Source organism: Nansenia antarctica (genome assembly GCF_963989245.1).
Source record: "Nansenia antarctica genome assembly, chromosome: 7".
In the NCBI taxonomy this organism is placed as follows: Eukaryota; Metazoa; Chordata; class Actinopteri; order Argentiniformes; family Microstomatidae; genus Nansenia; species Nansenia antarctica.
In genome coordinates this window covers 17,041,683-17,063,297 of record NC_137677.1, presented here as the reverse complement: position 1 = coordinate 17,063,297, position 21,615 = coordinate 17,041,683, and the positions used below count along the sequence as shown (strand labels likewise).

Sequence of the window (21,615 nt, the reverse complement as noted above, 5' to 3'; positions counted from 1 at the left end):
ATTTAATCGGTCAGCAATTTCTTGCCAAACCATTTCCCTCGCCTTGTTAATTGCGGCAGTATTGCACTATTTTACATCTTATTTTTCCGTCTTCATAAAAATCAATAATTCGGAATGCTGCGCAAATGTAGTACCCCTGCAGAGTGGAGTATCTTCATTTCGACAGATCGACTCTTCTGGGCTGCGTATGTCTGCGTGCACGCGCCCATATCGAAGATTTGTAAGCCTGTCTTCTGTGAACACTGATGACACAAGGCTGATCCTCATTCGAGGAATCACCTGAGGCTTGAATACCAATCTCGAGGTCCCTGAGCGCCGCATTTAATTATAGCGCAGCTATATTAAGCCACCGTTAGTGGAATATGGCCTAGTGCTGAAAACAACTTCGCTGTGAACATCTAACTGCAAATAAAAACATGAACATGAATCGAAAGTTTGTTTACAAGCCAATGTAATCAAAGCCATGTAATCACTTACCCAGTAGCCTATGGTAGACGATAGTTAATCCAATTCGTAAATTATAAGTATTTAGTGATCCTAAAACTATTGTTGTTTGTTATATCGAGTGGGCACTTCAACACTTTTGTAACATGAAAAAAACCGGAAAACACTGTCTTCTTCAACAACATCTGCAGTAGCTGCATATACTAACTTGAATTTGCGCGTCAAAGCACACAATGATTGACATCACTAGGAGCCAATGAAATGGGGGAGGCACACGGGATGGCCAATCCGATAGTTTTTGGGGGCACCCCTTCTAGGACATGTGACAGGGTTTGATGAAAAAGTCTGGCAACGTCATTTTCCAGTTTTTTTCCAGATTATGAAAGGGTAGATTGTAAGCTTTCAAATGATGTGTCATACATTGAAATCTGAAATAAATTGAAGAAGTCATGCATTAGAATGTTGATACCCCCCAAATCAGCAAGCCAAGAAATCCAGCCTCAAAGTATTCACAGCCTTTTTTTCACAGAGGTAATGGGTGGGAACAATAGCTGGTTAACTCCACCCCAACCACTCCCTCAAGACAACCACTCCCCAATTACACTACCTGTCATTATCTACCTGTCATCTGTCAGTGGGGTTGTCAGCTGACATGCAGGGCTGACATGTTTAAATTGCTGAATAATAATAATAATCATAAGTTCAAGATTCATGAGTTGTGTATTGCCATGTGTGCCAAAAGTTTATTACATCCCATTACAAGTACAAGAGAGTAAAATTCGTTGCAATGGAAACAATTAGGCAAGATACAATTGAGCAATACAATAATAGAATGGTAAAAAATAATAATGTTGTGTCCGTGTGTATGCATTTATCATTATAGTCCATAAAGCATCTAGTGGGACTAGTAGTTCCTTCCCATCCCATCTGGGCATCAAAGCTGTAAAAAAGAAGACATTTTTTTTTACAAAATACTACTATATTGATCAAATAGAATTGCTAATACAATGACAATGACAAATACCTGAAGTGCTGGTGACTCGCATCAAGGTCTCATCTCTCAGAACCTCTCACCTTCGTCATTCTGTAACACAAATTTCAGGTCAGTTTTCCATAGTCTCATGAACGATACTGTAGCCTACTTGTTGAAGTCATCCTGTACGGTAAGAAGTAGGCTAGTGAAATAATTTCAATCCACAGTATTATTCTACAGCAAGTCTACAAATCAATGAATGAATCATTATTTTTGATTCCACACATTACCGTTCATTAGGAGGAGCCACCCCTCCTAAATTTCGTTGTTTGGTACCTGTACTGTTTTGATTGATTGAAAACTTTATTAGAAGATTTGCAGAAGTAGGTACATGAAGGTACATATTACATACAAGGTCAACTAACAGGATAAAAACCCAAGAAAGCCACTGGCTTATTTCAATTGGGGTCCTTGATACTCAATTCATCGTTACATGTAAGACAGACAAAAAACTAGTACTATCTACAAGATAATACAGACAAATAACTAGTACTATCTACAAGATAAACATACATCCAACATGGGAAGAACAATACAACAAAACATAAGGTATGTACAGCGGGTAGGACAGGTGGGGACATACACCACAGGTGGGGGCGGGGGACAAAACACAAAGTATGTACAGTGGGTAGTTCGGGCAGGGGGACAGACATATAATATGTACAATGGGTAGTTCGGGCGGGGGGACAAAACAACAAGTATGTACAGTGTGTGGTCATGGTGGGGGGGGGGGGGGGGGTACAAAAACACCAGTAGATTTAGGCGGGGGGGAGGGGGGAGGGGGCGACATAATAACATTGCGTTTGCTCAGAGTGTAGACCTGGTAGGGGGGTGGGACAAAACAACTAGTATGTGCAGAGGGTATTTCAGGTGGGGGGGGGGGGGGTGGGAGACATAACAACAAAACAACAAGAATATATAGAGGGTAGTCCAGGTGGGGGTGTAGTCTTTTAATTAGATTTTTGATTTAGAGGGTCCAGTTACGGATTGCAGCCTCCTGTAAATGTTTTTTGAGAGTGGTTTTGAAGGTGGGCAGTGTTTTGCACTCCTTTAAGATTATAGGAAGGGCGTTCCACATTTTTACTGCATAGTTTGCAAACGAGTTTAACCCCTTGTTTGTGGTGCAACGCGGTTGAACGTGGTTCGTGGAGCTTCCTCTGGTATTGTATGTGTGGACGTTGTTCACTTTTTGGAAGTATGTTGACAGGTACTTGGGTGTCTTTGTGGTGTAGCGTATCTTGAAGACCAGGCCCAGTGCAAGCTGCTGCACTCTGTCAACTACTCGTAGCCAATCAAGGCTCAAAAAATGAGCAGCGGTTAGATGTGTCCTAGGGTTGAGGCCTAGCAGGAGCCTAACCAGTTTATTTTGGGCTGTCTGGAGTCTTGTTTTTAGGGCCTTTGTGGTTCTATAGTACCATGATGTTACGGCATAGTCGAAGTGACATTGAATGAGAGCTCCTGATAGGGTCCTCAGTGTGTTTTTACTGACAAGTGAGGATATCCTGTACAAGAATCTAGTTCTATGGTTAACTTTTTTGATTACTTTTGCTGCCATTTTATCTCCGGAAAGATTTGCCTCTAATATGGAGCCCAGGTATGTAATATCCTCTTTTCTTGTGATAGTAATGTTACCCACTTTTATATTGTAATTTACAGCCTTTCTGAGTTTAGATGGGGATCCGTATAGGATGGTTTCAGTTTTACCTAGGTGTATTGATAGTTTATTGTCAGCTAGCCAGATGCAGATTCTACTCAGTTCAGTGCTTAGCGCTTTTTCCACCTGCAATATGTCCCTGTCAGAGACCAGCAGAGCCGAGTCATCCGCGAACAGGAACAAATTGCAATCACATGCTGATGACATGTCATTCACATATATTAGGAACAGTAAAGGTCCCAATATGCTTCCTTGTGGAACGCTGCAGGTCACTGGGAGGGGGGGGGACAGTGTTCCGTTCACACTAACCACCTGTTCCCTCCCCTCTAAGTAGGATTGCATCCAGCTCACCGATGTTCTATCGAACCCAATTGCTTTCAGTTTATCTAACAATATGTGGTGATTTACTGTGTCGAAGGCCTTCTGGAGGTCCAGCATGACCATGCCGCAGTACTTGCCCGAGTCCACCTCAAGGTTGATGTGGTCGTTCCAATAGAGAAGGCATGTGTCAGTGGAATGGGATGTTCTGAATCCTGATTGAAATTCATACATCAGATTTTTTTCGGAAGGTACCTATCAACCTGTTCATAAACTATTTTTTCCATAAGTTTCGAGATGGAATTAAGAATAGAAACAGGTCGGTAGTTGCCTGGGTCTAATTTGCTTCCTTTTTTATACAGTGGGGTTACCCTTGCTATTTTAAAGTCAAGGGGGACGTGTCCCTGTTTGATGGAGAGGTTTATTATGTGGGTGATGATTGGGGTAATGGAGGCAGCTGAGTCTTTTAGAAATCTGGCTGGAATATTGTCATGGCCCGTGGCCTTTACTGAGTGTAGAGCGCCCAGTTTTTTAAACACCTCATCGTTTGACACCATGGAGAGTTTAAAATCATCTTTGCGTACACCCAGTTTATTGTAGAACGCACGGATGTGCTCTACACCATAACGCCCTGAGTGGGGTGGTAGATTGTTAACTAATTTAGTGGCTATGGTTGTAAAGAAAGTGTTTAAGCAGTTAGCCACATCCAGCTTGTCTGTAAAGAGAGAATCTCCAGATTTTATGCTGATGTTTGTAGACCTGGTTTTGAGTTTTTGACTGCAACCTAGTTGGCTATTAAGTAGCTTCCAAAGGTCACGTGGTTTGTTTAAGTTTTCTTCGATTTTGTTATCGAGGTATTTTTTCTTAGCAGATTTGGTCATGGTAATTACCTGATTGCATAGTTTGTTGCATTGTTTTTTAATTTTCTCAAAGTGGGTTTTGAGATCTTCGTTTAAGTGTTTCACTAATTTTGATTTGCATTTTTGAACTTCAGAGCATTTTAGGTCTCTGACTTTCATAGCATTTAGAATGTCCGAATTCATCCATGGTTCCGATCGGGCTTTAACCCTGGTGGTTCTCATGGGGGCTATACTGTCAATAATATTTAGGAATTTAGTTTTGAAACCTAGCCATGCCTCCTCAACCTGTGTGCTTTTTAGTTCATCTAACCAGTCTTGATTCTCCAGTTTATGGTTTAAGGCCTCACTAGAATAGGATTTAAGGGATCTAGTGGTTACAGTTTTATGACCGCCAGCCTTGGGTTTGTGCTTTTTACGAGTGCAAAATATCATGTAATGATCACTTAGCCCACATACAATAACCCCACTCTTGGAGATTTTGGACTCATCCGATGTTAGAATGAGATCTATGGTGGTTTGAGTAGAAATACACACCCTAGTGGGTTTGGTAATTTGTTGGCGGAGACCGTGTAATTCAGAAAACCTAGTGAAGGATTTGAAGACGGATGCTTCATTTCTGAGCATGTCCGTGTTCCAATCCCCAATAAGAATCTTTTCCACACAGTCAACGTCATCCAAGCACCCCTCAAGAATATCATAGAAATCATTCTGATCGGGAGGTCTGTAGATAGTACCAACCAGCACCGGTTTTGCTTTGTTAAAGATAATTTCAACCCAAACAGATTCTAATTCGTCATGATTCAGGTCATACCGGGTGTTAAAGATAATATCGTTGTGAATGTACATGCAGACACCACCCCCATACCTGTTCCTGTCGTTTCTGATGACTGAGTAGTTTACTATTTCAATCTCTGGGTCTTTGATTGATTCATCAAACTTGGTCTCAGAGAAGCTCAAAATGTGAACGTTGCTGTCATGGAACATTTCTCTGATTTGGTCCAGTTTAGGCACAAGACTGTTCACATTAAGGTGAACAATATGCAGGCCCTTACTGCTGTGTCCAAAAAGAGTGTTTATGTCCTTGACTTGGAAATAGTCTCCATTCAGGTCATCGTCAAGTTGAGGATTGGGGGATGGGGGGGGTTGCCCATTGTTCCACGGTTTCGGTAGAGAGTCTCCGGGTGGTGGGGGAGGGGGGGTCGTCGCCGGGTGGGGGAGGGAGGGGGGAGGGGGGGTCGTCGCCGGGTGGGGAAGGGAGGGGGGAGGGGGGGTCGTCGTCGGGTGGGGGAGGGGGACGTCGTTGATGGTGTTTCTACCGGCCGTGAGCTGCCTCCAGGACTCGGTGAAACGAGCCATGAAAACTGCATTGAAGGCCGGGAAGTAGCCGTAGTCTCCCCAGGTCTCGGTGGTTGGAGATGGGACATCAATGGGGGTTGTGTGAGGGGGCTGGGGGTACTCGGTCTCGTCTGAGGCGGCGGTGGTGGTGGTGACTCCTCTGTGTTCACTGGATAGGTGGGGGGCTAATGTTGTTAGCATAGCTCCCCTCTGTTTTGTTAGCCTCGTTTGTATCCAGGAAGTCCGCTGCCGGTGCCGGTGTGACGACAATGGCGTCGCTAGCAACAGTTGCCTGGGAAAAGCACAGCTGTTCTCTGGCCAAACGTGTAGCTTGCCTGGTTGTAACTGGACCGGGATTCAGTTGAATGTCTCCCGAGAGAAGTAGATAGAGAAAGATCATGGTCCTTCGGTCCATTCTACCTGTCGGGGGCTTGTTCTTCCGCGTCAGGTTAGCAGTCAGCGTCGTGTGAATAGTTGCCGCTCCGAAGTTTAAATACTTCTTAGCGGCGTGGAGATAAAAGTCGCTATGGGTTTCATCTTTTCCAATAAAGTTTGTCTCCTTCTCCATAAGATGTAAGTTCTGTGGTGATTTAATGTATAAATCCGTAATCCACAGAAGGAATAGAAGAAAGTGTGGAATAATCCTCGCCGTTGCATTGTTGTTGAGGCAGCAGCAGGAGCGTTGAGAAATGCGTTGAGAAATGCGACTGTTCATGTTGACGACTCCCAATAAAGACCATTCATTCATTCATTACAAAAGCATTTACCTTTTCTATAATCTATTATATCTCTAACAAAGCTAGCTAGCTAGGAAGCTAACATTTGTTTGGCTAGCATAGTAAACACGGACACACACACATACACACACACACAACAAACAAAACCGCTAAGTCAGCTAACAAAAAAAACACACAAACAATCTTCTAACAAAGCTGTCATAGTCCCTTGAATAGTATGTTGATCGACAAAACTTTTTCTGTGGATAGTCCTTGATGGCAGCAGTCAGGGCTGCCAAGTCTCACGCAATCACCGTGAGACTCACGCATTTCAACCAGTTCTCACGCTCTCACGCCGCATCTCTATTTCTCACGGCGAGAAATAACATTTCATTTTTTACGGGACTTTTATTTTTGAAATTCCTTGAAAGAAAGCTACCGGACATGAGTTTCGTGGCATCTTTCTGCACGCGCGTTAACTTGAGTCTGCAATCAAAGCGGCAGGCGAGCGCTGATGGAAGAACCTGTGTTCACGCGAGCTGCAAGAACGTAGCAAGCAGGGTTGCCAGATTGGGCTACTTTTGGTCACACTGGACGGGTGGATTCGGCAGCTTTTAGACCGGTTGGGCTGGACATTGTCAATTCCATCTGGCAACCGTGGTAGCAAAATATGTGCATACATTACAACATCGTATCTGGTAGCCTACTGGACTGGGTTGCACCAATATGGCGTAAGTCATTACTAAATGCAGGCATTTAGTAGTTACTAAACCCCTAGTTGTTACTAGTTAGTTTCAAACTAGTTGTTTACTAATTTCGGTTGCACCACGCCAATCTTTTGCCAATCTTAGCTAGTAAATACTCAGTTTTGGTAACTGTTTTTTGTTTCTCTACTGTAACATAACCAGGTACATTAATAATAATAATAATTATTAATAATTACAATTTACAATACAAATACAACAAGTGGGGGTCCCTCCAAAAAAATCACCCACCAAGCCCTCATTCTGACCCAGGAAAAACCCTGGTATGTACTGTATAACATGATAGCCATCTATGAGCAATGCACTGTATATAAGATGATGACCACGGGGCTGAGTCCTGTTGATGGGGCCAATTTTTCTTTTAGAGTCTGTAGGCTACTGTATTTGTTTATTAAGATTTCATAAATATGATATATTGTCTGAATTTTTTTCTTGTTTTATAAAATGTTATTATTTATTATTTTCATTTCTTGTGCTGGTTTATTATGAACAACATGTAAAATTGCAGGAAACTAGCACAAATAATTGGGTGGGAGAGAGGGGCCGCCGCTGCCAAAACTTGCACAGTTTTGGGTCGCTCCACCGCCACAAAATCTCACTCCAAACTTTTGGTGAAACTTGGCAGCCCTGCTTGTCAACAAACAGACACACGCACGCACATGGCTATTTATGAGGGTGTGGGATGTCGGAGTACCAAAAGCGACACTCCCACTCAAAAATAAATAAATAAATAAGAATACTACCCCCCCCAAGTTTGCTAACTAACTGTAGGTATTTAGTGAATCTAAAACAGTTGGTTATGATATGGAGTGGGTTCTTCATCGCTTCCATTTTCGTCCTATGCCAAAAACCGTAAAAAAAAAAAAATGAGATTCACAACAAGACTTGTTTGGCTCAATTGCAACGTTTCACAATTCCCGACATGAGGATGTCTCATGGGATGTCTTAGGATCACCCAAGGGACATTTGGGCCCAATGATATGCTTTTATGAGATTCTTTAGTTGTCTTTTGAGTCAACTGCCAACAGTTTAGGCAACCATTTAGAATATTGTCAATAACTCACTACCTGTTTAATAATTGTTGTTTTGGGCACCCCTTCTAGGATGTCTTAGGATCACCCAAGGGACATGTGTATCAAATGTAATGCTTCTATCCGCTGCATAACGCTTTTTCACATAATCCCCCCTACTAGTAGCATTGACATAAAGTGAGGTTCCTGAGTGCTCATCTTCAGCTGGGTAATTAGAAGATCACTTCACTGTGTGTGTGTGTGTGTGTGTGTGTGTGTGTCACCGAGATCAGGGGGGTATTCCATCACCGTCGCTAAAGGACAATCCATTTTATGAATCTGGCAGGATTTATCAAAATAAGCCTGGATAGTCCTTTAGCGACGTTGATGGAATACCCCCCAGGAGACATGTTCCACACTGAATACAATGCATCACATATCATTGATAAAATGTTGCTGTTATTCATTTGCTGTTATTCATTTGGTTTGCTTTTGTATTTGTGTTCATGAGAGTGCCCTCACATCCAAACATTTCCCTTGAAGTTAAGTTGCACTGTGAACATTTGCCTGCCTCTGTTTCTATTAGAGTGGGAAGTGTTTGTGAGATGTCTGGGTGATGTCTTTGAAATGGGTTGACTTTATGGGAAAAACCCATCCCGGTAGCACTTAACATTACAGAATAAGTAATAACCATGGTATTGGTTTGGTAATGGTAACCAATAATTAGGCTACCTTTAGTTACAAGTAACAAGAAAGACAATGACCTTGTTGTTAAGTTGGACTGAGATGCTTTAACAGAGATGGTACTATGACATTAAGTGGTATCAGAATGCTACCTGTTCCATTGATTTCTACCCTTGTATCCCATCTTAATATGACAAGTGAGATCATGTGTACCATGGATAGACCATCAGTCAGTGGTAATACAGTCATACCAAACTACCCAATTGTTCTGATATAGGCCTACAAAAAGTAGGTCACTTATTACTGTGTTACATGTTATATGTAATGTCAGGCATACTGATACTACTGTAGGAAGCCTGTATTATTACCACTGACTAACTGAGTAACCTTCATCTTAGGTGTGAGGTTATGGCTGGGTACAAGGCTAGAATAAAATGGAAACAGGTAATATAGCATTTTTAAGCTCTGATACCACCTTATTTCATAATAACTACTTTCTTTGTTCAAGCATCTTACATGCAAAATAATTACAAAAATATGGTTGAACTTACCATGTAATAACAAGGTAATTGTGTTGTTAATAGCAACTACAGGTAATTACTGGCAGTTACCATGGTTATTACCATGTTATTACCCCCTTATTCCAAGCTGTTATCTAAAATGTTACCCAAAGCCCTTTAGCAAAAAACGTTACATCAATGAATGCAAGTTGATAGCACTGAATAGTGCTATTGCAACATGTTTTGTATAGTAATCATGCATTGATGTTTTCTCTTACTGTTTGATGCTGTACCTCAACTAAAAAGTAAAAAGTGCAACATTCTGAATAATAGTTAAAGGAATTTAACTATCTCTCAGTAATACAACAATGCTGTACATATTTAGCAGTTATACAAGCACTAGGTTACATAATGTATTTTCATTGGGTCTTTTTACATTTTCATTGTCTTCCAACACAATGAAGTAATTAAATAATGCAATCCTGTTGGAGAAGTTGGCCTTGGGCCATTCTTTCTTTGTACAGAACTATATATTTTTTAACATTTTGAGTAAAAAGGCATTTCCCATTTGGGCCAATAATTACTTTGTGCCAGGTAGGGCAGACGGGGGCTTTAAATTATGGGCTGACAAAGGAATAACACAAATTAATGACATCTTCGACTCAAAGGATGAGCATATGGAATCATTAGAAATTCTAGTAAACAAACATTCTATCCCTCGCAAGCATTTCTTTAAGTACTTACAGCTCAGGAACTTTATTTATTCTAATCAAAATCATTCCCTGGCCATACCCGCTCTATCCTCATTGGAGAAAGTTTTAATTAAAAATCCTTTCGGAAAAGGAATTATTTCGGATGTATATGATTTGTTGATTGCTAGATCACTAGAATCTTCAGAACCCAAATTGAAAGCATGGAGGATTGACCTACAAGAGGACATTTCAGTGGAAAAATGGAACAAGGCGTGCAAAAGAGCTCAAACCCAGACCGCTAACACTCGTTTAAAGCTTCTACAGTACAATTGGATAATGAGAGTATATATAACACCAGAAAAACTCAATAAATGTAACCCCAACATTCCAGACTTGTGTAACAGGTGTAGAGAGGACAATGGTACATTTTTTCATTGTATATGGGAATGTCCAAGAATTCAAGAATTCTGGGAAGAATTTGGAATAATAATACAGGACATTCTGTCAATGAACATTACTGTTGAGCCTAAGCTGTTTATTCTTGGCATTTACCCAGAGGACACAGGATGAAATGCAGTGACCAGATCTTTATGGACATGTGCCTTTTACAGGCCAAAAGATCAATAGCACTAACGTGGAAAAGCACAGGTAAACCAAGTATTGGTAATGGTTTAGGGAGATGTCTCTGTGTCTACCATTAGAGAAAATGTCATACACACTCAAAGACAGGCAGGAAAGATTCCAAAGTATTTGGGGCCCATTCATAAAATATCTGGAGGACAAGGACTTATCACACTGGATGGACGAACCTGGGCGTGAACAAATGTAAACTATAATAATAAATCTATATAGTAATAAATCATTTGAACAGGTGTGTGAATTGACCAGGAGTAGAGTAGGAGTTGGATATAATTAATGTATCTGTTGCAATGTACCCTTTTCTTTTTTTTTCTTCTTTTTTTTAATCAGTTTTCATGTTTTTATTATTACTTTTATTTATTTCTTTTCTCTCCCTTTTATTTTGTATGTGTATATATGAGCTCAGTTATATGATTGCCTCTCCATCAATGTACGTACTATATATAGGCCTACATGTGTATGGCAATTCTGGTGAGTTATCTGCTTGTATGTATATACAGATATATAATTATTACTAATTATTTATTTTCAAGATTTGTTTTATATTTTTCAAAAAACTCAATAAATATATTATTGGAAAAAAAAGGCATTTCTGAACCGTTTTCTGAACCACTACCGCAGCATAGGAATATCATAACAAGTGATTTAACAATGACATTATTTGTATTCAATTACGGCTTTTAACAGCACTCGGCCAATCACAATGCTTGTTTTCACTAACCTGTTGTATAAATAGTGAACAATGTTCATAGTCACAATCATGCATTTTTGTTTACCATTGTTTTTCTTTGCCCTCTAGCAACATGTTTCCATCCAATTTGGTTCAAGCGACATTTCAACAGGTGAGCCCCTCCACATAATACACTTTGTTGTATGCCTTTACTGTATGAGTTCAAGTTGTTTTCTGCTCTGCATCGAAATTTTCTTTTGGTCACTGAATGTCATTGTTGACTTCTCCATTCCCTGTGAATAGTACCGGACGAGTAGTGTTTCCATTACGAAGCCCAAGCCCACTGTGAGCCTAGCAGAGTCCACAACACGCAGAGCACTCATCTATGGTATCCAGGACGACAACGGAACAGACGTCCAGAACTTCTCCCTGGATCTGACTCCACCCCCAGACGTACTCATACTAACAAGGCCGGGAACCAGCGATGGAATGAACGTCCTTGGCATTGTCATCTTCTCAGCCACTATGGGTAAAACTCACACACATTTCCATGTACTCTCTCTCTCTCTCTTTCAAAACGCTTTTGCTCAATATGTTCTTTTGGTCCAATTTAAATGTTAAACAGGCCTGAAAGACTGTTGGAAAAACTTAACAGCATCATGTGTCTCACACATGGTGTACATATGTACAGGAATTATGCTTGGAAGGATGGGTCCTAATGGCAGCGCCTTGGTCAACTTCTGCCAGAGCCTGAATGAGGCTGTCCTGAAGATCGTTGCCATCGTCATCTGGTAATGTTTTGAATACACTGTAACCAGTTGATGTGGACATATGGAATAGACATAACTTTTGATTTGCATCACAGAAATATGAATAACCATATACATCACACCTCATCACCACATCACACGCCCTGCATTGCTGTGTGCTTGACCCCTAACCCTGCTGGTCCCGTCTAGGTACTTTCCATTTGGCATTGTATTCCTTGTGGCCGGTAAGATTCTGGAGATGAGCGATCCGTCTGCCATGGGGAAGAAGCTGGGGTTCTACGCTATTACTGTGGTATTTGGGCTGATACTGCATGGCCTCTTCATCCTGCCCGCCATGTACTTCTTCATCACCAAAAAGAGTCCCATCGTCTACATCAGGGGCATTCTGCAGGCCCTGCTCATTGCCCTGGCAACTTCTTCTAGGTAAGTTTCAGTGCTGCTACTGTACATCAGCTACCATTTGCAAAAACCCTGTGATGAAAGAAATACAGCCTCCATGTGGTCTCGCATAGAGGTACCAGTTTTATCAATAGTATAATAAGGCTTGAGGGGGAGGCTGACGTTGGAGAGCCAAAGACATTATATGTAATTCACTTCCAAGGTTACGCACATATTCAATAATGGGAGATAGTTTCTATTCAATAGTGGGAGACATGCTCATTGTTACCTCTGGTCCAGTGTGTATATGCGACATGCTGATACTGCGCCAAGAGCCTACCAAATATTTAGAGTACAATATATGGTATGTGCGTGCATGTGTGCATGCATGCCTTATGTTAGTTCAGTGAGAAGGGTACGGCAAGAGACATACCAAGTTGCATACAGACAGATTGATATATCTGTAGGTGGAGGTTGTTGTTTAGGAGTTACTACTAATGCAACTTTACAGTTTGTACTGCTGTAATGTACAGTCTTTTTCCAGATGCAGAATATACAGTTAGGTCTCTAAATATTTGGACAGTGACACAATTTCCATAATTTTGGCTCTGTATGCCACCACAATGGATTTGAAATGAAACAATCGAGATGTAATTGAAGTGCAGACTTTCAGCTTTAATTCAAGGGGTTGAACAAAAATATTGTATGAAACATTTAGGAATTGCAGGCCTTTACTGCAGCTGTCTTCAGTTGTTGTTTGTTCGTGGGTCTTTCTGTCTTTAGTTTTGTCTTCAAGTGAAATGCATGCTTGATTGGGTTGAGATCAGGTGATTGACTCGGCCATTGCAGAATATTCTATTTCTTTGCCTTAAAAAACTCCTGGGTTGCCATGTTTTGGGTCATTGTCCATCCGTATTGTGAAGCGCCATCCAATCAACTTTGCTGAATTTGTCTGAATCTGAGCAGACAGAATATCCCTAAACACTTCAGAATTCATCTGTCTGCTTCTGTCTTCTGTCACATCATCAATAAACACTAGTGACCCAGTGCCATTGGAAGCCAGGCATGCTCATGTCATCACACTGCCTCCATCGTGTTTTACAGATGAGGTGGTATGCGTTGGATCATCAGCCGTTCTAAGCCACTTTTTTCTTCCCATCATTCTGGTACAGGTTGATCTTAGTTGCATCTGTCCAAAGAATGCTCTTCCACAACAGGGCTGGCTTTTTTAGATGTTTTTTGGCAAAGTGTAATCTGGCCTTTCTATTCTTGAGGCTTATGAATGGCTTGCACCTTGTGGTGAACCCTCTGTATTTGTTCATGTGAAGTCTTCCCTTTATGGTACACTTGGATAATGATATGCCTACCTCCTGGAGACTGTTCTTCACTTGGCTGGATGTTGTGAAGGGTTTTTTCTTTACCATGTAAAGGATCCTGTGATCATCCACCACTCTTGTCTTCCATGGACGTTCAGACCTTTTTGTGGTGCTGTGGTATTCTGTAGTACGAAAGTAGTTAGGAAAGAATGAGACCGGGAGACACGCAGTTGCTCTTCACTTCGCACGTTTATTCAACTCGTCTTCTTCACATCCGGAAGTGCATACATCACTTCCGTAACTGCATACATCACTTCCGTACTAGCGCCCACTGGCGGTATAAACAGGACACAACATTTCCCCCTTTCTTAAAGGAATTACAGTACTCAAAGAATGCAATATTCTGTAGACTGGTGTCAGTACAATTTAAATAAAATGAAAACTAAGGAAATGAAAATGAATGAATCAGCAGAATGAATAACAACAATAACAGTTTATGACAGTGAAACATGAAATGAACATTCACTTTTGTCATTGCATTGTAGGACCTTTTTGTACTAAGTTAGAACCGTGTTCTATCCTACCCTTTTTGTACGTTCTCTACGGCACAAAGTCTACCAGCCACCTAGGTGGGTTTCTGACTCTAAGGTTCCTTCTTGGACCTGGTTCATTAAACACATTCTCTCTCTCGGGCACCATGAACTCCTCTAGCTCAATCTCCTTTTCACCACTGGTGCCAGACAGAGCATCCTTGGGGAAGCGTGTAAGCTTGGATGCATTCCATTTTCGACCATCACTGAGCAGGTATGTATTCTGTCCTGCTTTACTAACTACTGTCAGCGGTTCTGTGAATCTTGATGATCCCTTTTTCACATGCTCCGGTCTGCGGACACGTACGGTGTCATTCACTTGGAACATGGGCACTTTCGCTCCCCTCATTCTGTCTGTGTACTCCTTACTCTCCTGTTGCTTGCGTCTCACTGTCTCCTGCACTTTCTCATGTGACTTAATTTGTTGTGAGACAGGGAGGACATTTAGTTTTGTACGCATCTTTCTGTTCCTCAGCAACTCAAAGGGAGTAGCTCCTGTAGTAGCATGCGGCGTAGCGCGATAGTTCAGTAAGAACTCTGTTACTGCATGTTTCCATGGCTTGTGCATTCTCTCAGCCGTCTGAATACACTCTTTGAGAACTCGATTAAATCTCTCAATAGCCCCGTTGGCTCTTGGATAATAAACACTGGAACGCAGGTGCTTTATCTCTCTCTCTCCCAGAAAGCTTGCAAAAGCCTGGGAGGTAAACTGACATCCGTTGTCAGAGACCAGGAAGGAAGGGTTACCTTCACGACTAAACACTGTAGTCAAGAAGCTAATAACCGCCTCTGTAGTTACAGTAGAGACAAACGCCACCTCTGGCCACTTACTGTAATAGTCTGTGAGTGTAATAGCATAACGGCAGTCCCATGTCGCACAGTCAAAGGGACCAACAATGTCAATGGCCACCTTCTCCCATGGTCCACCTGGCAGTTCCACTGGGGTAAGTGGTGCAGGCGCAGTTTTGGCTGTTTTGTCATTGTATTGACAGGGTACACATGAGCCTACTAATGTCTGGACACATCTGTCCATTTGCGGCCACCAATATAGCTCTCGTAGTCTCTGTTTAGTACGCACTATTCCCTGATGCGCTTCATGAGCTAAATGTACAACTTTAGACCGTAGTGTAGTAGGAACCACCACACGGTCGGGGCCTCTCATGACAAGTAGTTCATCCACAGCCAGTTCATCTCTCACTCTAAAATATGGAGCAAGTTCCTTTGTCACATTCTTACTGCATTTTGGCCAACCTTTCTGTATCTGCTGTCTCAGTTGAGTCAGTTCAGGACAGGCCTCACAGGCAGCAGTGAACTCGGTCACAGATATGGCATGTGAGGAACCTGTGAACACAGTAGCCACCATGTCTGGCTCCTCCTCCACCTCTCCTGTCGAAGGCAGAGGGAGTCTGGACAAGCAGTCAGCAGTCACATTACGTTTCCCTGGATGGTAAGTGACATCATAAGTAAAGCATAGTAGACGTGCAGACCATCTCGCTATTCTCAGACCTGCGCGACCCGTACCCCTGGAAGTGAGTAGGGTTGTCAACGCTTGGTGGTCTGTGCGTAGGACAAAACGATGTCCCCACAGGTAGGTTCTCCACCTTTCCACCGCCCAAACGCATGCCAGCGCCTCACGCTCGACGGTAGAGTACTTTCTCTCTGCAGGAGAAAGTGTCCTGGACGCAAAAGCTATGGTTCTCTCTGTATTGTCTGGGTAAATCTGTCTCATTACAGCCCCCAATCCATAGTTAGAAGCATCGGTAGTGACATAAGTAGGTAACTCAGGATCATATAATGCTAAGGTAGGACTCTCAGTAATCAGTCTCTTAACCTCAGTAAAACTGGACTCTGCATCCGCTGTCCATTCAAACTTAGTGTCAGTAGATTCCCTGAGTGTAGCACGTAGCGGTTCCACCACAGTAGAGAAGTCAGGTATGAATTTACTATACCACGATGCAAGTCCTAGGAAGGACCGCAGGGAGGATGTGTCGTGCGGGGCAGGCGCGTTCGCCACAGCACTGACCCCGTCTTGGTCAGGATGAAGACCATCTTTGGACACAGTGTGGCCCAGGAAGCGCAGAGCTTTCTGGTTGAACTTACACTTGTGCATGTTCAGTTTAAGTCCCACTTCATTTAGAGCATGTAGCACTCTCCGTAGGCTGACATCGTGATCCTGCTGTGTGATGCCGTAGCAAATCACATCATCCAGGTAGGCCTGTACGCCTGGCAGGCCTGTCAGTACTGTCGACATCATTTTCTGAAAAGCTGAAGGAGCAGAAGCGAGGCCAAATGGCACTCGGCAGAAACGAAAGAGACCCTCATGCGTGATAAACGCAGTTAAATCACGGCTATCTGGATGCAATGGCAACTGGTGATAAGCAGAGGCTAAGTCTATAGTAGAAAAGACTGTGGCTCCACGGAGCTCAGCGAACAGTTCATCCATGTGCGGTAAGGGATGACAGTCACTGATGATTGCCTTATTAGGTTCTCTGAGGTCAACACACAGGCGAGGCTTTCCTCCCCCCTTTCTCTGGGTCACAACTATAGGGGAAACCCATGGAGATGCGTCTATACGTTCTATAACGCCTTTTTCCTGTAGATCTGCGAGCTCATCGGTCACAGCCTGCCTCACTGAGAACGGAAGCCTCCTCAGTTTCTGCTGTACTGGCACAGCATCTGGTTTAACCTGTATTTTGTGCATAAAACCTTTTGCACACCCTAACTCCTGTACTAGAACCTCTGGTTCGGTCTGTGGAGTGGTACTCTGTACAGTAGGTGCTCGGAGCACAGTAGGAGAGCTAGCAGGGCTAACAGTAATAATTTTGTTACCCTCAATGCACATCTGCAATGCTACAAATAAATCTAGTCCCAGCAATGCATTTCCTGATTCAACCACTATCAATGAACCTGTAACTGAATGTCCATTATGAACAACTGTAGCATGCATGCAACCTTTAACAGGAATTTTCTCTCTGGAGTAAGTAAGCAGATTCACTGTAGGCTCAGCAAGGACACATGTATGGAAAAGTGTCTGGTAAGTACTCTCTGGAATAATAGAAACAGATGAGCCTGTATCCACTATCAGCTCAACATCATGGGAATGATAATTTGCATCAACTCGTACAGTACACATAATTTTATCATTCACGACGGCCCCCTGCATGTAAAGCACAGTAACGTCATTCACCACTACCTCACGCACCTCTTTTTGAGCCGATCTACACACCTTGGAAAAATGTCCAACTTTTCCGCATGTATTGCAAGTCACCTTAACCGCCGGGCATGTAGGCTTGTTAGCTAAGTGTCCTGTGGATCCGCATCGGAAGCAGGCGCGCTGATTCCCAGTTGTAGCTGGCTGGCTGTAGACCGTGGCAGGTGCAGTCGTCGTCGGAGCTTTCTTCTTGCCCTTGTCGAACCTCCTCCTCGTCGGCTGTTTCTCGATGGCTCTCACCGAAGCTGTAGCTCCAGAGAGAACGTTGGAGTTCCGTAGTCCAGCCTCGATTTGTAAGGCCATTGAAGTAGCTTTGTCCAGAGACAAGTCCGATTCAAGCAAAAGTCTGTCTCGTATGCGTGTATTAGCAACACGCTCAATCAGTTGATCACGAATCATTTGTTCCTCCATGGCACCAAATTCACAAGCTGCAGCTAGCTCGCGTAATGAAGCAAGGAACTGATTAACCGTCTCGTCAGGACCCTGAGCTCTCTGTCGAAATTTGTGACGCTCAGCAATCACATTCACCTTAGGAACAAAGTACTTTTTCAGTCCATCCACGGCAGAAGTGTAGGTAACACCCGTATCCTTTAGAGTGTAGAACAGTCTTTGTCCTTCGGTCCCAAGTGCATGGAGAAGAACCGCGCGCTTTCTTTCCTCCGGCCATTTTTCTCCGGTAGCATCAATTACGAGCATGTAATTTTCAAACATTCTCAACCAAGTAGGAAAAGAAATAGCAGGTTCGCCTGGCACAGGCATGAACGGTGTAGGTAAGGGTACGGAAATAGCCATCCTCGTCGCCAAAAATGTGGTATTCTGTAGTACGAAAGTAGTTAGGAAAGAATGAGACCGGGAGACACGCAGTTGCTCTTCACTTCGCACGTTTATTCAACTCGTCTTCTTCACATCCGGAAGTGCATACATCACTTCCGTAACTGCATACATCACTTCCGTACTAGCGCCCACTGGCGGTATAAACAGGACACAACAGGTGCCGAGCTCACCAGTGCTTTCTTTTTTTCTCAGAATGTACCAAACAGTTAATTTGGCCACTATTAATGTTCCCGCTATCTCTCTGATGGATTTTTTGGTTGTTTTGCAGCCTAAGGATGGCCTGTTTCACTTGCATTGAGAGCTCTGTTGACCGCATGTTGTGCGTATACAGAAACAGATTCCAAATGCAAATGCCACACTTGGAATCAACTCAGACATTTTACCTGCTTAATTGATAAAGAAATAATGAAGGAACAGCCCACACTGGCCCATGAAACAGCTTTTGAGTCAATTGTCCAATTACTTTTGGTCCCTTGAAAAAGAGGGAGCTACATATTAAAGAGCTGTAATTCCTAAACCCTTCCTTCAATTTGGATGTGAATATCCTTACCCTAAAGCTGAGAGTCTGCACTTTAAGCCCATATTCATTATATAACTGTAACTTGAATATGTTTTGATAAACAGCTAAAATACCAACAATTCTGTCTGTGTCCAAATATGTATCGACCTAACTGTAAGTAAATACATTTACATTTACATTTTTGGCATTTAGCAGATGCCTTTTTTTTAAAGTAGACACTGGAGAAACAGTACAAGGGAGTAGTAGATATCTTAGGAGACACTGGGGAAGCAGGTGTCTCTGGAGACACGGTGCTGGGGGGTAGTAGATGTCTCAGGAGGAGCAGTTAACGTGTAGCCTGAAGAGATGGGTCTTCTGTCTCTGACGGAAGATGGGGAGTAGTGAAGAGACATGAGTGAAGTGTAGTGTAGTGAAGAGACGTGACCGGGCAGCGTGACCGGGCAGCGTGACTGCTGCGCTGGCGTAGAAGTGGTGGGGCCAGTCGCCAGCAGAGGTGGAGGAGCAAGAATGGGCTGAAGTTTGGGGGGTCACCATTGCTTGCAGTTAACCAGGGGCTGTCCCTTTTACTGCTTGATAGGCAAGCACCGGGGTCTTGAATCTGATGTGAGCTGCTATTGGGAGCCAGTGAAGGGTGCGAAGGAGGGGGGTAACATGAAAGAATTTGGGGAGCATCTGACGGGCAGCAGCATTCTGGATGAGCTGCAGAGGTAAAAGGCAAAAACCCTGTGATGAAAGAATTACAGCCTTCATGTGGTCTCGCATAGAGGTACCAATTTGATTAATAGTATAATAGGGCTTGAGGGGGAGGCTGACGTTGGAGAGCCAAAGACATTATATGTAATTCACTTCCAAGGTTACGCACATATTCAATAATGAGGGTGGGAGGCATGCTCATTGTTACCTCTGGTCCAGTGTGTATATGCGACACGCTGACACTGCGCCATGAGCCTATCAAATATTTAGAGTACAATATATGGTATGTGCGTGCATGTGTGCATGCATGCCTTATGTTAGTTCAGTGAGAATCAGTACGGCAAGAGACATACCAAGTTGCATACAGACAGATTGATATATCTGTAGGTGGAGGTTGTTTTTTAGGAGTTACTACTAATGCAACTTTACAGTTTGCACTGCTGTAATGTACAGTTTTTTTTACAGAAGGAGAATATAAGTAAATACATTTACATTTACATTTTTGCCATTTAACAGATGCCTTGTTTTTTCAGTAGACACTGGAGAAACAGTACAAGGGGGTAATAGAGATCTTAGGAGACACAGTATATGGGGAAGCAGGTGTCTCTGGAGTGCTGTCGCTGCGATGTTCTCCACACAGGATCATCACAGGATCAACAAGGTTCTTGGCTGTCTGGGAGGGGGTTACAATAGAGTTCTCCACTGTGATGGATAAGTCTTGGAGAGGGCAGGCTTTCCCAGGGATGAAGAGTAGCTCAGTCTTGTTAAGGTTGAGCTTGAGATGGTGGGCTGACATCCATGTAGAGATGTCAGTGAGACACACAGAGACACGTGTTGCCACATGTAGGTCAGAGGGGGGAAAGTGACAGCAAGGAGAGCAGTCTCAGTGGAGTTCCCAGCCTTGAAGCCGGTTTGATGGGGGTCCAGGTGTTCCATCTACGGAGATAGTCATTCAGTTTTTTAGATGCAGCACGTTCAAGGGTTTTAGAAGGGAAGGAGAGAAAGGATACCGGTTTGTAGTTGTGGACAGAAGATGGGTCAAGGGTTGGTTTCTTGAGGAGAGGCTTGACTCTGGCTATCTTGAACGCTGCCGGGAGAGAGAAGGTGGGAGAATAGGAAAAAAAAGAGGGGATGGGATCGAGAGGGCAGTTGGTGGCCCGCTTAGATGTGATCAGTGTGAGAATCTCATCAGGGGAGAGGGGGGGGGGGGAGATGATAAGCCCAAGTGTAGTGCAGAGGGTCTGGAAGGGAAGCTAGCAGTGTTGGTAGGAGGAGGAGAAAAGGTGCTGCTAATGTCATCAACCTTGTTTTTCGAAGTAGGTGACAAAGTCATCGGCAGACAAGGAGGAAGGAGGAAGGGGAGGAGGTGGGTTGAGGAGTGTGGACAATGTGGAGAACAGTTTCCTAGGATTAGAGGCAGATTAATGTATTTTGGAATGATAGTAGGACGCTTTAGTAGCTGATGCAGAGGAGGCGTAGTTCGAGAGGAGAGAGTGATAAAGGTTTAGGTCATCAGGGAGGCCGGTTTTTCTCCATCTCCACTCAGCAGCCCTGGGTTTCTGTAGGTTTCTGTAGGGTTTCAGAGTGCCAGGGAGCACATGGAGAGGATTATGCAGGCTTCAAGGCCAGTGGACAGAGGGCGTCGAAGGATGAGGTGAGAGTGGACAGGAGGGTGGAGGATGCTGAATCAGTAGTTAGAAGGGAGAAGGATTCAACAGAGGGTAGGGAAGATAAAACAGAGGAAGAGAGGATGGTGGGGGAAAGGGTACGTAGGTTGTGACGAGAGGGTACAAAGTGGTTAGAGACTGACTGGAAAGAGGTGGATTTGAGGGGGATGGAGAAGGATACAAAGTGATGATCAGAAACTGAAAGAGGGGTAACAGTAAGGTTGGAGGTATGGGAGGATCTAGTGAAGACAAGGTTGAGCTGACTGCCTGCCTTATGAGTCAGAGGAGAGGGGGACAGGGTACGGTCGAAGGAGAGG

General features: G+C 43.3%; 1 protein-coding gene across 1 annotated transcript in view; it reads left to right on the top strand.

The window, feature by feature from the left end:
• slc1a7b (solute carrier family 1 member 7b) overlaps positions 1 to 21,615 on the top strand; it is a gene marked incomplete at both ends in the record, with an annotated part of 95,407 nt that overhangs the window by 70,801 nt on the left and 2,991 nt on the right. The window contains 4 exons of the mRNA XM_080536466.1: positions 11,449 to 11,491; positions 11,623 to 11,848; positions 12,011 to 12,110; positions 12,279 to 12,512. Coding sequence (XP_080392592.1) covers positions 11,449 to 11,491; positions 11,623 to 11,848; positions 12,011 to 12,110; positions 12,279 to 12,512 — 603 coding nt within the window. The remainder of the gene's footprint in view (positions 1 to 11,448; positions 11,492 to 11,622; positions 11,849 to 12,010; positions 12,111 to 12,278; positions 12,513 to 21,615) is intronic.